This window comes from Mastomys coucha, unplaced genomic scaffold (genome assembly GCF_008632895.1).
Source record: "Mastomys coucha isolate ucsf_1 unplaced genomic scaffold, UCSF_Mcou_1 pScaffold20, whole genome shotgun sequence".
In the NCBI taxonomy this organism is placed as follows: domain Eukaryota; kingdom Metazoa; phylum Chordata; class Mammalia; order Rodentia; family Muridae; genus Mastomys; species Mastomys coucha.
Window position 1 is genome coordinate 81938551 of NW_022196903.1, and position 18607 is coordinate 81957157.

The 18607-nt window shown below is 43.5% G+C and overlaps 1 protein-coding gene across 3 annotated transcripts in view; it reads right to left on the reverse strand.

The window, feature by feature from the left end:
* Eefsec (eukaryotic elongation factor, selenocysteine-tRNA specific) overlaps window positions 1–18607 on the reverse strand; it is a 197982-nt gene that overhangs the window by 107104 nt on the left and 72271 nt on the right. For all 3 annotated transcript variants that reach the window (XM_031382497.1, XM_031382499.1, XM_031382498.1), the window contains exon 2: window positions 12773–12980. In XM_031382497.1, coding sequence (XP_031238357.1) covers window positions 12773–12980 — 208 coding nt within the window. The remainder of the gene's footprint in view (window positions 1–12772; window positions 12981–18607) is intronic.

The window sequence follows — 18607 nt, forward strand, 5'->3', positions numbered from 1 at the left end:
AGAGAGAGAGAGAGAGAGAGAGAGAGAGAGAGAGACTGACTGTGACAATTTTCTCCAATTGAAACACATTCTTCTGTGAAGCTCATTAAGACTCAGGAAGTTCTAAAGTAGATAGATTCCTTAAGATCTAGGAAGGAAACAATGGGAAGTGTCAGGAAGTCTCTGAAATCAGATTCACAGGGCCCTTCCTTCCCCTAGGTTAAGTAAGCTTTATGCTTGCTGAGGAGAGAGATCCAAAGCTGTGGGGCTGCCTGCAAGTCAGAGAGAGCCCCAGGCTCCCAGCTGTCAGCAGGTCACTCACAGGGTATAGGAGTTCAGTGATATAGCCTCTTTAACATCGCCCATGCTCTTGGAGTTATGTAGCCCTAATAAATTCAGCAACGTACTAAGATGGACTTTTGGTCTGTCATCAGTTGCCTATCTGAGGTAAGTAGATGCTTGTTTATATCACCCTAGGAAAGTTAACACAACAGTTAGAATTAAAAAAAAAAAATCTGTAGTTTAGAAATGCAAGAACTGAAATGAAAACTTCCCTCCAGGTCAGGAGTGGGTCTGGGCATGTAGAATAGAGAGCTGACAACCAAGATTGCTCCGTCTGGGGAAAGGAAGGAGAGGACCCAGTTGCAGTGGCAAAGCTGTGTCTCAAGCATAGCAGCTTGAGTACAATGGTGGTTTGTGAAGCAAGGAGAATGAATGGGAGCATCGTGGATGACAAAATCATGCTCTGTTCCCAAATTTGATGAAAATATTAATCTGCCCATTTAAGAAGCTGAACAAACTCCAACCATTAATTCAAACTCTACAACTAGGCAGATGACAGCCTTGGCTGTTGATGAGGGCATTTCCCCAGTTTGGGGAGAAACCATCTCCCAGATGAGAGCAATAGTGCATGGAGCTGGTCCCAGCCATGGAGACCAGGAGGATGTCATATTTAAAGTGTAGGAAGCCTGCCAGCACAAATCATATATCTAACCAACAAATATGCTTCAGAAAATTAAAAAGAACACAGAAGTGCCATGCAGTCAAAGAATTCTACTACACATGCCCACAGGAATGGAAAGAGGAAATGAATACATGTCCACATGTGCCTTAGTTACTTTCAGCACTGGGATAGACCACCATGATCATGGCAACTTATAAAGGAAAATGTTTAATTAGGCTTATGGTTTCAGACAATACAGTCCATGACCACAGCACCAGCAGCTGAGAGCTCACAAATCTCCCTAAGGAAGGAGAAAGGAACAGACATAGAACTCACAGTTCTGCACGTGGCAAAGGCTATCAGAATGTCACTGGGTTCCACTGCCTAGTCCAGTTTTGAAGAACAAGTGATGGCAAGTAGCAGAGGGATTAGAATCCTTGTAAAGACAATCATGGAGTCAGCACAAGGCTCTGCAGTGAGGCTTCTAAGACCAGAGCACTGAGCTCAAGTACTTCCTGACTCCTAAATTTCCTTCCCATGACTACAGAGTGTCCATTTACCCTTGTGCCTCAGTTTCCTCATTAAGATGATATTAGAATTCCTGATACAATTACTTCAAGGCCTGAGTGAGGTACTGCAATGAAAACATCTAACTAGGTACTGTGCACATCATGTGAGTTCTATATTATCTAAGAAATGAACGAAAGATTCTAGAACAGTCATGGTTCTTGCCTCTCTGTCTGTCATTAAGGATTCAGCATAATGTCTATAATTTGTTCTTTTTTAAATAGAATTGTAACAGTGTATATTTATTTTACATAATGATCTAGTTTCCTTTCTGTTGCTGTGTTAAAATAATCTAACAAAAAGCAACTTAAGGGGAAAAAAGGTTTATCTGCCTTTCACTTCCAGAGCATAGTCCTTCACTGATGGACATCAGGGCAGGAACTCAAAGCAGTAAGTAGAAGTAGACTCCATGAAGAAATGCTACTTGCTGGCTCACTTTTGCTCCTAAGCTCATGCTTAGCTAGCTTTCTGATACACTTACGGACCATCTGTCTAGGAATAGTAACACCCACAGTGGGTTGGACCCTCCTACAATAATCGACATGAAGGCTGAAGGAATGGCCCAGCAATTAAGAGTAAAAACATTGCTCTTACAAGAGGACCAGAGTTCAGTTCCTAGCACCTACATCAGGCAGCTCACAGCTTCAATTCCAGGGGAATCTAATGTCTTCTATTCATGAGCACAATCCTACATAACTTAAAACACAAAAATAAATCTAGACAATTACTCACAGACATGCTCATCAAGCAACTAAATCTAGACAGTTCCTCAACTTAGAGCCTTCTCCTCTCAAATGACTCTAGATTGCATCAAATTGAAAGGTAAGGCTAACTAACTAACCTTAGTTATAGTACATAGCAATAGGATTCATAGGCATTTTGTTCATGTGTGCCATGTAACTAGACATATTTACCAGCCACTCTCCCCTTTCTGTTATTGCTATTCTTTCTCACAGATAGTTTCATTTCCATTTCCATGTCTCATGTATCCATATATGGTTTTATGTGTCTATATGATATCTAGGATTGACAAATGGGAGGAAAATACATGCCATGTATTTTTGAGTCTTAGACTAAATTTGATGATTCCAGGTTGCATCCATTTCCCTGAAAATGAGATAATTTCATTATGTCTGAACAGAACTCCCCTGGGCATATACAGGCCAGACCTGTTCTATCTGTTCTCTGTTGACAGATACCTCAGCTGATCCCGTAACTCGGGCAATTGTAAATACTGTTCCATGAATGTGAATATGCAGGTGTTTCTGTTGTAATTTAAAATGACAGAAAATGGCTAGAATACTAGATGTTACAATTACACCTATCGAGTAACTGGCTTTTAAAATTCTAACTCAAAACTTTATTAATGATTCCTACAAGACATTTACTTGCTGTATTTAACAATGCATAGTTTGTGTCTTTAAAATTATTTATATGCTGAAATTTGATAACATAAAATGAGACTTTTCTCATGATACAATCAGAAAGTTCCATTAGCCCTTCCAAAATAAAAAGATTAACCAAGCTCCCAACAATTACCATCTAATGATTATATTGGTTTCAGAATTGCACACACTAGATCAGGCTTAGTTATTCTTCTTAATCCAGCCACAGAACATAGGTTGGCCACTTTACCCAGAGCTGGCTTTGAAACACTTCCCATCACTCACTAGCTGTGTGACCTAGAACAAGCTACTGAAGCCAGCCCAGCTTTAAGATTTCCTTCCATCAAAGTGGTCTGGAGAAGTGACATCCACTCTGTGGGGCCATGACAGAGGGAATGGAAAGCCCCCACCACAGTAGTTCTTGGTACCAAGGTGCACCACAAAGACCTGTCCTCTCCCTCATACCCTACCCACACAGCATTTCATCTAAGGGATCCAAGACAATGAGAATGAACATTTGAATGAAACTGAAATTACACACAAAGCAGGAAGCATACATATTTCAAAATCAGACCATGAAGAAGAGATGCCCCAAATTCCAAATGCAGATGTGCTCACATAGCAAAGACACCCTAGACAGGCGGGACAGATGCCAGCAAAGCACCCGCAGAGGAGGAAGAAGCACTAGAGTGTATGAATGTGCTTACTCTTCTGCCACTTAGACACTGATTCTATTAAGTGAACATGAATACAAGTGTTTTCAGTGAAAATATTATGCTTATGGTATGAATGTGTCATTTTAAAAATTATTTTCTGCTCTAACGGACTTTTTAAAATTAACTAATAGCAGTCCAGTCTCTGGGGACAAAAAAACGTCTACTACTGAAGCTACAAAAATAAACACAAGAAAAACAAAACAAAGCTATTAGTGTCTAGCTAGATACTGTTTCCACTGAAGGCACAGAGCCTGGTTAAACTTAGGGGTGCCATAAAGACAAGGCAGGACTAAGCTGAGATGTTTCCTTGAAACAGGTAAGAAAGATATAGAGATAACCCAGTTCTCCAATGCCCATGGCAGCTGTGCCATGCCAATCTGCCTGCACTCCAGTGAGTCACACACTCCAAGTCATACGCCTGTTCCTTCCTCAAGACCCTTGCCATTGCCATTACCCCCACTATCCTGGTAGGGACCCAAGAAGAGGCACTGAAGGGAAGAGCCCTGGGAAGAACTCAATACCACTAGACCCCACTGCCCATCTTGAGCCTTCTGAAGTCCCTTTGACCAAGTCTGCCCCTCACCCAATCCTCATTTGCTGACCTCTTCTCAGGACCTCTGCAGGCCTTCCTACAGCCTAGATTTTGCTTCTCTTTAAAGAAAAGTTCTCTCACTAAAATACCCTCCCACCCAGCTATTTCCAAAGAACCCAGTGTCTGCTATTCACATAGCTTATGTCTGGTTTTCTTTTTTATTTTTTTTAAATTAGTCATTTTATTTGCTTACATTTCAAATGTCGTTCCCCCTTTCCAGTTTCCCTCTGTAAGCCCCCTATCCCATCCCCCATCTCCCCTGCCTCTGTTGAGGGTGCTCCTCCACCCACATACCCACTCCCACCTCACAGCCTTAGCATCCCCCTATGCTGGGACATAGAGCTTTCACAGGATCACGGGCCTCCCCTCCCAATGATGCCTGATAAGGCAATCCTCTGCTACATTTGCAGCTGGAGCCATGGGGTCCCTCCATGTGTAATCTTTGGTTGGTGGTTTAGTCCCTGGGAGCTCTGGGGGGTCCAGTTAGTTGATATTGTTGTCCTTCCTATGGGTTTGCAATCCCCTTCAGCTCCTTCAGTCCTTCCCTAACTCTTCCCTTGGGGTCCCCATGCTCAGTCTGATAGTTGGCTGCAAACATCCACATCTGTATTAGTCAGGCTCTGGCAGAGCCTCTTGAGAGACCATTATACCAAACTCCTGTCAGCAAGCACTTCTTGGCATCATCAATAATGCCTGGGTTTGGTGTCTGAAGATGGGATGGATCCTTAAGTGGGGCAGTCTCTGGATGGACTTTCCTTCAGTCTCTGCTCCACTTTTAGCCCCTGTATTTTAAACAGGAACAATTCTGGGTTAAATTTTTTGAGATGGGTGGGTGGTCCCTCAAACGGGGGCTGTGCCTATCCCCTGGGTACAGTCTCTACAGGTTCTGTCTTCCCTGTGTTGGGTATGTCATCCCTGTTGCATCCTGGAAACCTCTTGCTTCCCTGGCATCTCGGTCTTTCTAGTGGCTTCCAGTTCCCCATCCCCCACTGCCATTCAATTTCCTGATCCTCTGAACTTCTCCTCCAACCCCTCACACCTGATCCTGCACCGCCCTTTGATCCTTCCCCTCCTCTCACCCTGGTTTTCTTATAATAGTCTTCCTTAAGTGAGGTTCTGATGAAATCCTACTTGTGCCAGGCTGTATAAATGGTACACAACTAAACCCAAGGATTCCTGGAGCCATGGGCAAGCCCTTGCCAAGGTTTCTACCTCCATGTGACACTAACAGAAATAGATGCTTTCTTCTTATCCCCGCTTCCTGACACATCACCAAAGCCTATTCCTACATATGTCCTTAGTCCTCAAGAGAGGACTCTTGTCTCTGCCTTCTTGGACTCTGGCACCTGTAGGCCTCTCCCTAAGTAAGACATAAAATCAAAAAAGAAAAAAAAAAGTAAATACTCCAGCCCTGTTCTACACACAGAACTAGGCATATACTCAGCAAAGAATACCAGTGCCTAGGAGCAGGGCTTGGGTCCCTACAACAGAAAAACTAGAGACTGGCCAGGGCTGTCAGAGGCCTAGTGTACTATCAGCCCTTCAGGAGCCAGAGTCCAGCACCTTCTACACGGGAAACAGAGTAAGAAAGTTCTGTTGTAGGTGACAGAGCTCTGGAACTAGAACCCAGCAATATACCTACTCTGGATCTGCTTCCAGCCTCAGGTCTAGGGCTCTCCCTCTCTCCCATCCCCCCTCTTCTCCTCTCCCCCATCTGTGTGTGTTTGTGTGTGTGTGTGTGTGTGTGTGTGTGTGTGTGTGTGTGTGTAATGCAGAGGGCTCCAAGAATTTACAATAAAGTATCTGGAAATTCAGTGGTTTTTATCCAGACCCTTCTGGGCAACATACTGCAGGGTGCCTGACCATTTTCACTACACTGAGACAGTTGTGCTAACTTTCTAGGTCTGCTGCACATGAGCCATTCTGGCTCTTGGCACAATGAGGAAAGCTGCCCAGGAATCCCTAGGCTGCTATGAGGTTCCAGAAGAAGGGCTTTAACCAGATGGTAGACCTCAACCCTGTAATGAAGTATGGCTGATACCAGGTGCATTCAAGAGCATCTCCTGACCCACTCCCATCTCCTCTAGTCTACCCACACAGATATATCATAGTGCTCACTGGCCCAGACACAACAACTGTGAACCCAGGCCGATTTCCACCAGCATACAGTCCTAGATAACAACAACACATATATACATATTACATATATATGAGTTTGTAAGCCATGTTAAAAATAAATCTGAGCAAACAGAGTGAAAGTTTTAAGTTTGGGATATAGCAGACTTCCAAACTGACCATCATTTATCAAGTCTTGTTTTCTCAGCAGTCAAGCAAGTTGAAAACTGACCTATGGGATAACTGTATGACCCAGCAAACTTAATGATCTGTGTGTGGGAATCCCTGGCACAGTGCCAAGCCTCCTCATTACAGTTTTCCCTGCTAAGGACCTGCTACATGCAGGCTGCCAAACACTTCTCCTAGAAAGGCCATGAGACCAAACTCACCAGCTCCAGATTCACAAAGAAACAGCACCCCAGGGAAGAAGTATTTCCCAAGAACATGTGGCAACTGGGCACAACACCAGTGTGACGGAAGCCTTTGGAGTCCACAGAGTCACAAATGAATCCCTGGAGACTGAGAGTAAGGCCAATTCCAGGGAGGGTGTCAAGATCAGGGGAGCCTGGGGAATGCAAGCCTCTAAATTGGCCATAAAAGAAAGAGAAATATAAAGTATTTTAAGAGAGGAAAGAACCAGGAATCTGAAAGAAAGATGCATCAAGGGTGCTGTCAGATGATAACACTTAGTGGAAAAATAAACAGAAAAGCACAGAACATCGAACAGTGTCAATGTGGTGATAACAAGCACCTCCAATTATGTCCATGTGGAAGAGACTGACAGGGATCCTCCACCGAAACATTTTAATTTGCTGCACTGGAGAGATTGTGAGTACATTTTTATCTTCTATTCTGATTTCTGTTAACATTGATAAATGTTTATGCAAGAGTAATTTTAAATGCTTTCAAAGATAAAGAAATCACAAAGAAAAACAATCAAAGAGTTTGACTACATGAAAATTAGAAACTTGAGATGCTGAAACAAAAGCAAACAAAATGGTTAGAACAAATGCTGCAGCCTCGTTTGCAGCAAGTATGATGGGCAAAGGGTTAGGAAGGTTCTCACTGACATCAACACTCCTGAAAAGCAAAAGCAAAGGTTAAAATGCCAAGGGGTGAGGAGACAAAGCACACATGCTAAAATCACAGACGTCCAACTGCTTACTATCAATTCCCTCAGTAGACACCTGCAAACTAAAACCAGAGTGAAACACCACCTCCATCCCAAGCTTCAAGTCCATCTTATACCCACAGCCAAATGTGGCTGCAGAGACCCAAGCAATATGGAAAATGTTCAAATGTTCACAAAGGGCTTAAGTGTTCATGGCTTTTGCTTCCATGATCTCACAGCTGATAGTCTACCACAAGGGAATAACTGTAGAGACAAATTCAATGCTGTACAGAGGTGCTCAGTTCAGGCCCTGTCTACAGGGTGAGAACAGAGTGCTAGCTACTTAAGAACCTGCTAGGTAAATAATAAACACAGTAATAAACACAGAAACCAACATTAAAAATATGCCATGAAGCCTGGGGTGGTGGTGCATGCCTTTAATCCCAGTACTAGGGAGGCAGAGGCAGGCAGAGCTCTGTGAGTCCCAGGCCGGCCTGCTCTACAGAGTGAGCTCCAAGGCAGCTGGGGTTACACAGAGAAATCCTGTCTTGAAAAACAAACAAACAAACAAAACAAAAAAAGCATGATTACAATTGTTATTTCAAAGGAGTTGAATTCATATAACATTGATACATAAAAATTAGTTGTTTTCATATCTTAGAGATAAACAACCCAAGTGAAACTAAAAGTGTCTACATTTGCAAAAAACTTCTGCAAAATTAAACAGGGATAAATCCAGCTACAGGAAAGACCTGAACAATAAAAGCTATGAAATACTGAAGAAAGAAATCAAAGATCTAAACCAGTGGTTCTCAACCTTCCTAGTGCTGTGGCACTTTAATGCAGTTCCTCACATTGTGCTGATACCTGATCATAAAATTATTTTGTTGCTACTTCAGAACTGTAATTTTGCTTCTGTTATGAATCATAATATAAATATCTGATATGCAGGATACCTGATATGTGACCCCTATGAAAGGGTCATTTGGCCCCTTGTAAGGGGTTACAACTCACAGGTTGAGAACCACTGATCTAGACAGATGGGAAGATACTCAGTGTTTGTGGGTTGGGAGAGAATACTGTTTAGGAATCAAATGTGCCAGAGTTACCTTCAGATCTGGTTTTACCCTATCAAAACTTTAGCAGAATTTTCAGAGGCAGGGAAAAGTAAATCCTTAAATTCATACAGAATTGTACAAGTTCCAGCCAGCCAGAACAGTTTCAAAAAGGGTCAGAACTGGGCAGTGGTGGCGCACACCTTTAATCCCAGCACTTGGGAGGCAGAGGCAGGTGGATTTCTGAGTTCGAGGCCAGCCTGGTCTACAGAGTGAGTTCCAGGACAGCCAAGGCTACACAGAGAAATCCTGTCTTGAAAAAAAAAAAAAAAAAAAAAAAAAAGAAAGAAAATCAAAAAGGGTCGGAGCTATGAGGATTCTGTTTTCTGACGCTGAAACACACCTCAAAGCTAGCTGTCAAAGCGGTGAAAAACTCCCATATGAGGAATCTAGATGAATGGAATAGAGTTGCAGTGGATTGAATGAGAATTTCCCTCATAGGCTTAGATATTTTGCTTGGTTGGTCCCTAGTTTGTGGCACAGTTTGGCAAGACTTAGATAGTATAACCATGCTGGAGGAAGCACATCACTGGGCTTAGCTTTGAGAAGCAATGCCTTGTGCCCCTTCTGTTCACACTCTGTTTCCAGATTGTGCATTTGAGGACATGAGCTCTCAACTTCCCACCTCTGCTGCCCAGCCTCCCTGCCATGATGGATTCTACTTATCCCTCTGGAACAGTAAGCCAAAATAAACTCTTCCTTCCATAAGGTGCCTTGGTCCTGGTATTTTATCACAGCCACAGAAGAAAAGTAGCCAATACAAGAGCAGAAAGCCAAGGGCTAAGTCTAGAAGTTGGGTTAATTTTTTAGCAATGATAAAGGAAAGGATATTGTTTCAATAAATGGTGCTGGAAAAAACTGGAGAGCTACATGCAAAAGAAAGCAACTCTTACCTCACATCACTGCAAAGATCCTCAAATGGACCAACAACCCAGACATAAGAGCTAATACTACAGCTAGAAAGACACTGGGGAACACATTCATAACAGTATTGACAACAGTCTCGCAGCTATAACTACAAAACCACAGACAATAGCAGCAACAAAGGGAAAATGAGAATTTTCCAGGATTCAGAACCTGTGTATATTAAAGAAAGTAAAAAGCCTACAAGATGGGAGAAGATACTTTCAAATCATATCTCAGATAAGAAATTAATGTGCAGACCTAAATTCAACAATGAAAAAACAACTCATTTTAAAGTTTGACAAAGGATCAGTTATTCCTCTACAAAACATAGAGGTGACCAACAACATGCTTGGCACCAGCCACAATAGAAATGCAAACTCTAACTGCAGTAAGGTCTCAGTGAGGATAGATATGGACTCCTGAACAAGCCTGACCCAATTCCTAGATACTAGGGTATATAGCTCTAGAAGGACTGAAATCAGAGTTGATAGCAGTTCATCATTCCAACAGCTGAGAGTAGCCCACAGCCCATCAATGTCAGGGAAAGGGTGGGGAGATGGAGATAAACACGTGGCACAAATATAACAAGGCAGGCTAAGCCTTGGCAACAGTATTCTTATAAAGCTGTAACAAAGACAAAACTCAAATGCTCTATGAAATCTATACATGACTATGGGTCAGGCAAATCATAAAGACAGAGAGAAGTCTGTGCAGGAGTCAGGAGTCACTGCCCGGGAGAGGTTGACAAGGATCATAGAAAGGTCTGGGTGGACATACACATGCTGAATCATCGAGTCATTGGATTATTCACCTACAGATGGTAAAATAATAGTCAAGTGTATTCTACCACAACTTAGAAAACCAAAACAACAAAACAAAAGAACTTGGAAGAGTATAGGTGTCACATACCTGTGATCCCAGCTGAACTCAAACTCTAAATCCCCCTGCCTCAGCCTCCAAAGTGCTGGGATCAATGAGTGTGGGAGAAATGCTATATATCTAAAAAGATAGGAGATCACAAGCCCAAATGTCAGCAGCTGCTATTTTAAAAAAAAATCATTAGGTAGTCCTGTCTTTTTTTTTTTTTTAAAGATTTATTTATTTATTATATGTAAGTACACTGTAGCTGTCTTCAGACGCACCAGAAGAGGGCGTCAGAAGTCATTACGGGTGGTTGTGAGCCACCATGTGGTTGCTGGGATTTGAACTCATGACCTTCTGAAGAGCAGTCAGTGCTCTTACCCGCTGAGCCATCTCACCAGCCCAGGTGGTCCTGTCTTTTAACTACTTTTCTCTATTTTCAACATCTTCTATTAAAATTGAAACTTCAAGTATGGAAAAATAAATTTTGTCTTAAACATTTTTCAGGTTTTGACTATGCTGGGGGTCCACCATTCCACATTTTTGTTCCTCGAATTTAGTTAACAAGGACAGCAATCGGAAAGAAATGACCATTGACAATGACGCAGCAGAGCTCTTAAAACTTGGCCTGGGCACAGGGCCCCAGGCTTCCACCCACAAGCAACAGCCCTGCCCTCTGCTGCTGGGCCTCTGCTATGGGAGGAGAGGAAGGGCTCAGATACCTCTCTGAGGACAATTTCCTCTTTCAGTATGGTAAAGTTCATAATTTGGCCTCTAGCCAATACATTAAAATAGGAAAGATGAGTTAAAAACAAGGAACACTCTCCCGTCCCTGTGACTGGTCAGAGCTGCAAGTGTTTTAGAAATGTCCTTGGACTCCCGAAAGCCCCGTCCATGAAGCAAGTGAGCTGACATTGTTGGGGTTTATGCAAGTCTCCAAAAATGTGCTCGCCCCTTTCTGACAAGTAAATCAAATGGTAGGGAGATCAATAACTCACTAAAAAGAAGATATAATTTTTATCTTCCTTTTTACAGTCTCATATCCACTTCCGTTAGGAATAACGAAGTCTGAATTCTTATGCAACACTTATCTAAATGTGTCGATTTTATCAGATTGATGAATTTTGCTAACAAAAGGCAGAGCAAGGAAATCTTTTATGACATATATGGCCCATTCACAGGGCTGAAGCTTTAATTTAACCAACTTGAGCATTCTGAGAGAGAGCTGCAGGTGTTGGATAGGAAAAAAATCATAAATGCGAAGGCATATCAATCTTTATGACAGGGAAACAAAAACACTCTCTACTTGCTTGCTTGCCCTCCACAGGCTGGAGGAGAGGCACGGGAAGAGGATATTGTCCCAGGCAGCATAGCACAGAGAAGGAAACCCTGTCTCCCAGTGATGGCTCTTCAGAACTGACCAAAAGGAATGGCCAGAGAAAGAGAGAGAGCCATCAAACAATAAGGCAGCCAGCTCTGTGTGCTCAGCAAAGTGACTAATTCACTTTCTTAGCCACATCAGAATCGGTAAGTTCTGTGGCCCCTTGAGCAAACAGACAGATGACTTACAGTCCTGTGTTCTCTACCTCTTACTTCCTAACTCTGCCCATAGCTCTGATACCTTGCTGCCCCAACTGCAAAGAGTCAAGTGAGTTTCCTATACCTTCTTACATTCTTATCTCCTCCCTCTTACAGGAACTCAACCATAGATAGCCTTTTACTCCCTGGGAAAACCCCACAATCCATTGGCCCACCTCTTTTTTCTCCTGGAGCCTGATTCCACCAACCAGGCTAGCTTTCCCCCTGTAGCAAGTGATGGCCTATCATGAAACCTCATTTGATTACTCCTCACTCTGAGTTCCTTAGGAACATTCTCTCTCTCTCTCTCTCTCTCTCTCTCTCTCTCTCTCTCTCTCTCTCTCTCTCTCTCTCTCTCTCTTCCTTCCTCCCTTCCTCCCTCTGTCCCTTAAGATAAAAGTGCTCTGGCTGCCAGCAGCAGCAGTCATCCATTTGCAAGGCTCTGTGATTTTTGGCCTGAGTTGACAGTGGAGGCATCACAAAGCAGGTGGTTGGAGAACATGATCCCCAGGCTCCAGCACCAAGGCCTGAGTTCTCATGGAGCAACACAACATGGTACCCATGCCCTAGGTTCTAAGGCCGGCACACATCTGAGGTCTAAAGTGTAGCCTTATGCTTGGTTCTCAGTACATACACAGGGGCATGTACCAGAGCTCAGAAGTGACAGGTTTAAGACTCACCAGAGGAGACCAGCCTCCACCTGTGCTTCTCCCACAAGCGAGGGTACCCCATTTCCTTATGCTCCAGTGCTTTCTGGGATCTTAAAAGCATGCTAGTCTTGTTTAATGCAGCAGTAGCTGTGTCAACAAGCATACTCCACTTACCAGGATGTGAAGCTGACCTGCCTGCCCAGAGTGTTAAACGAGAAGCCACCTTACACATGAACTCTCATTAGCAAACCTACTTGGTGTTCTCAAGAGTCTTCTGCATTTTCTTGGTCATTCTGTCGATCGCTGCTTGTCTCTTCCCTTCTGCTAACAGGTCTACTTTGTTCAGCACCACAACCAGCTTCTGGCAGGCGATCTGGCCAATCACAAGGCACTCTGCAGACTGTGTCTGCATTCCCTTGGTCACGTCAATCACGAGCATCATCAAATCAATGATCTGGGCACCTGGGGCAATAAAAGGTTAGGAGAAGACCTGGGTTAGTGAGCCTCACAGGAAGTCACCATCCTAGTCCTAGCAAAGCACTGCAGTAGTGGGCAGATGGGGAGCAATGGCTGATACTTCCTGGCCAGTCCAAGTGAGTATACCTGGCATGACCTCATCTAGCCAAAAGAGCACCAGGAGAGGCGAGGAAGCTGAAGGCCTTCTCAGGGCCCCATGGCTGTGTACAGAAGGGCTAAGTTTGGGTAAGGAATGCCTGGCTCCAGAGCCCACCATCTCCCTGCTGGATCACTGCTCTCACTTTCATTTTACTCAACAAGAGGAGATGTTGAGCAAGAAAGACTCCAATACCTAGCTACCTGCCCTTACTAAGAAAGACAGCAAGGCTTAAAAGTATAGGCTCCCCATCAATGTATGGAGGGATAAGAGGGTCATATAGAGTGCTTTTTTCCATAATACTGGGTTGCCTACAATTGCTTCACAGCCTGATGCTCACCATCATTACCTTTGGTCCTACACCCTGTTTATGGGGCTTATGTTCTTCCTATGAGGTTGGATCACCCAGAACTGCTGTATGCACAGCTGACTATGTATACACTTATAGCATGTCTGAGCTGGACAACAGGAGGTGCTCATATCACAGAAGTGTCAGTGATAAGAAAGCGCCAGTGAATATGTTAGAAGCACAATTGTTTTGAAGCATAGTGACCATGCCCTCTGTAAGGGAAGTTGAAAGCATTTTCAATAATTCAGAAGAAAGAGAAAAGGTGTAAGTTAGGGAAAGCAGGAAAAGAGACACATCCCTCTCTGAAATGAATAGTAATTATATCCTCAGTTTACAAGACCTCCTCATAGGGACTTTTCAGACCACACTATGATCACTAGCAAGTCTGAAGAAGCTTGCTCTGAAAGTGAGTCTGATGACCAACCCCACCTACTGCTTGGGCAGAAGGGCACCAGGAAAGGAAAAGGCCTTCTGTCCTTGGTTGCCACACCAGCAATGCTTAACCTTCATTAACCTGCTTCGGGTACAAAAAGGCTCAAAGCATGGCAGTACATGCTCTAGGTCACATGGCCACCTGGCACTAAAGGGAACAGCTAAAGTAATCAGCTTGCTGCTCTCAGAGGCCTCCTATTTAGTACTAGCTAAAGCCCTGGCCCCAAGGAACAGCAGTGTGTCTGACTGTAGGCAGGCCTGACATAGCCAAGATGTCCTCTTTTGCCAGCCTCTTCTTCTATCTTGGCTGTTCAGGTAGAAATACAATACAGCTGGAAAGACACGTGCATGCAGCATCATCAAACGAGCCATGTTCTTGTCTAAGTCATTGGTTGGTAGGCAGTGTTCCAGATCCCTCTTACTGCTGAGAGAGACACTGCCTCTCCTGTTTCTATAAACAGAATGTATTTCCACAACCCTTTTCACAGAATGGAAGCAAAAGGTCCCACTATGCAATGGATACCAACTTGCCTCTGGTGACCAACTCTATCCCAATTCTAGTCAGTTGTTATCCCGGGACGCTGCCTCAGACTGGCTTTCCACAATCCATCTTTGAGAACTTTAGAACATCCAAAGAACTTGCTAAACATACATAACTGATTCACAATGCTGGAGACCTTTAGACTGATATGAAAATATCTTAGAGACAAGTACGCTGGAGAGACCACCCAGCAGTTAATAATACTGTCTGCTCTTGCTGAGGACCAGGGTTTGATTCCCAGCAACCAAATGGTAGCTCACAACGGTCTTATAACTCAAGTTCCATGGGCTCTGATGTCTTTTTCTGGCCTCCAAGGGTATTATATTCATAGTGTACAGGCATACATACAGGCAAAACACCCATATATGTAATAGAAAATGGAAAGAAAATGCATATAATCTTTGACTCAGCCAAGCTCATAAACACACTTGCAACACATCTATTGTTACTGAAATTGAAGGCCATGTGAATGTAGGGAACAAGCTTAAAATACATAGGTATATCATGAAATAGAATAGTATACAACCACTGACAAGAATAAAGGATCTTTTTACGACCATAAAATAGTCTGCAGTGGGGGAGAAGAGCACAAGGAGAAGTAAGTTCTAACTGTGCCTGTGTGTGCCCGCAGATGAATGAGCATTTGCTTTAACACATGAAATATCCAAAGGAATATTAAAAAAATGGAGTGAGAAAGAGTTGTAGGAATGAAACACACATGCATACACACACACACACACACACACACACACACATTGTATTCCTTTCCATTTCAAATAGGAGTGAAAAGACTCCATTAAAATCTAGTAATATAGCTGGGCAGTGGTGGCGCATGCCTTTAATCCCAGCACTTGGGAGGCAGAGGCAGGTGGATTTCTGAGTTCGAGGCCAGCCTGGTCTACAGAGTGAATTCCAGGACAGCCAGGGCTACACAGAGAAACCCTGTCTCGAAAAACCAAAAATCTAGTAATATTATAAGAACTTAAGTCAAAGAATGAAACACAGACCTGACAGAGTTGCTTTCCTATTAAGACCCCATTGCCCCCTAAACACACAAACTCATCAATGTGGTCTTCCTTCTTTTTAACCAGTGGTAGTTTTACCATGGCCTGCCACCATGGGCTATACAAACCTTGCCCCTAGTTGTATATGTTCCCTTGTCTCCCATGAGATGAGCCTGCACCCATCTCACCAATAAGATGCATTTGGCCACCTACAAATGTTCCATATAGTAAGCTTGATTCCAAGGTCATGTGATAGGTTCTTCAGTCACTAGTAGAACTAAAGTGTGTAGACAAACCATGAAGGGGATGTGGGTCATGGCCTGGGCACCTGTCTGCACAGACTCAGAGGAGAACACTGCTGCCGGGCTAATTCCAACTGTCCAGTTTCTCAGGACGTCAGCCCCACAAGGACTTCACAGATGAGAAAACAGAACTGTATATACACAGAATGAGTGTCTGTGTAATACAGTAAATACATCAGAGCAGAAATCTGAATGACTATACCTGAACTCTTGCCTGCTGTGCTGTACAACATGCCTGTCCCTGTGGGAACCTGAGAAGCCCAACAAATCCCTGTCCTTAGTTCCCACTCAGGTTCCATTTGAGAACCAAGGCACCCTATATTGATGCTCACCTGTGCCTTACTGCCCATGGTCCTGGTCCACCTCACCCCAGTCTGAGTTCTCACCTGAAGTTTGGTCTTTCAATTTTTGTGTAAAGCACAAGAACCTGCTATGACACAGTATAATAAGCCCTTGCTGGGGTGAACTAAGCAATGTTAGCTTCTCCGTCTTCTCTGTTCTTCACTCAAAATCCAATTTTCTATCAGTACATAAAACTATCCACAGAGCCTCACTTGCCTGGTTGCTGGAGAGGCTAGCTCATGAGCTCCAGCTAGCTCATGAGCTCCACACAACATGCCCTCTCTCATCTGTCTTGAGAATAGAAAAAAGAAACTGACCACCAGACCCAGGTGCTTGGGTACCCAAGCACCAGGAGCCAGCAAGGCTTCATCTGCAGTCTTATCTGGCATCCACAAATGGCCTTTGTTGCAGCAAGCACACAGCTCTGCTCCAGGAGATTCTCTGCAGCATGGCCAGCACCAGGAACTTCGAAGGAAAGCAGAGGTCAGGGCCACTTAACTGTCACACTGAGAACAAGGGCACTGCTGGAAACTGAGGTCAGTTCCAGGCAAATACCCAGTGTTCAACAGCAGCTCCTAGTTCTTCCCATTTCTTCATCAGACATTTGATCAAGCAACAGGAAGTGATACAACTGGCCTGCCTGTCTTGCCTTTTCAAACTCCCTAGTATGTTCATGGAATGAATCAGACAGTGTCCTTCCCAATTCCCACGAACCCAGAGTAGAAAATCACCCTGAAACTAGAGGGACAGAGTGAGTGAGTGGGTGGGAAATAAGACAAAAACCCAAGGCTTACAAGGGACCCTCTATACTTAGCCATCTATCAGAGCTTTTCATCAGCCATCCCGACCACAGAACCCTTGAAAGGTTTGCAGAGCAATTATGACAGGGTTAAAGTTTCTCCCTACTTTAAAAAATTACAATCTTCAATTCTGTAGATTACATATCTTAATCATTTCAAAAATAAAAATAATGAAAAACTTACAAAGGTCAGCATTTAACAAAGTCTGAGTTATCTGTGAGATGTAATTTTCTTTCAGGGATTGAAGGAAAAAACTGTTCAAAAACAATGTTTTGGCTGAGGAAAATTACATAAAAACTAAACATATTTTAGCATCTATAAAATTGTATTTTAAAAAAATCAAAAGGAGCAGGCATTCTAAGAAGAGGAAATAATATTAACTTTAAAATAATAAAAAATTTTGTTTTCAGCTGTTGACTTTTTAGGTACCCAGTTACAGCGTAAATATACTGTTGTCATCTATGTGAAGCTGTGTTGATAACTTACCCTATTTTTTAAAAGATTTCATTTTTATTATCTCTCTCTTTCCCTCTCTCTCTCTCTCTCTCTCTCTCTCTCTCTCTCTCTCTCTCTGTATGTGTGTGCATGCACGTGTGCGTGTGCGTGTGCGTGTGCGGCTTACAGAGCCACAGGCATCTGATTCTCTGAAGCTGGAGTTGGTTCTGGGCTGCCTGACATGGTCACTGGGAACCAGCACCACAGCTCTCTGCTCTGGAGGAGGGAAATGATGCCAGTACCTAGGTTAGGGTGGTACCTGGCCATAGCAGCCCTCAAGGATGTCTACAGCCATCACTGTTTCTATTTTTACAGCTGTTATTATTACATGTGCTGTGGAGGTCTATGTTCCTCTTGGTTTAGCTGCTGCCCATCCTGAGATAAACAGGTTGACTTCAGATGAAAAATAAGGGCCAGAAAGGTTGACAATCTTGCCAAGGCCAAGGAGCAAAGATTTTGAGGGGATGAAGCTCAGTCCACTGATACCGCTCCATCAGAATACCATATCATGGTATCCATATCATGCCAGCAAGATCTCAGCCCAGTATCACAAAAACCCTCTTTGTGTCTATGGGCAGTGCATGCACACAGGCTCCTGCCCCTGTATATGCTAAGGGTAGAGGTCATGTCCAGAGAGGGGCATGCCTAGATGAGGGTCCTGGCTGGCCAAGGGATGTCACATCATCACTGTACAGTATTAATTCATTACTTATTATATATTACCTGTCTCTTCATTTTACAGTAAATAGGATTATGACTCTGGGAAGTTAGATAACTTCTCCAAACCACCTTGCTAACGGGCAGAAACCAACATTGGTCAGACATCATCACAGGTTACAGCTGTCGATATCTCAACTGTGTGCGTGTATATATATATCATATTGTGTGTGTGTGTGTGTGTGTGTGTGTGTGTGTGTGTGTAGACATATCATATTATGGTCATTTGGCTCTGTTACGGAGAATCTGATGGGGTGTGGAATGGCTGGTACATTCCTGATTTTTGCTAGTTGAATAGTTTCCCTGAAATAGAACAAGCCTGGGTAGTCCAGGACTTCTGTGAGACCCTCGGATTCCTGTGTTGCTCACATAGACTCACAGGCCTGGGTTCCCCACATCAATATGACATGAAAGGAATGCTACCACCACTTTCCAGCAAGCAGTATAAGCAGTGTCCCCTCGCTGGGCATCAGGGTTAGTGACAGCCTGAAACA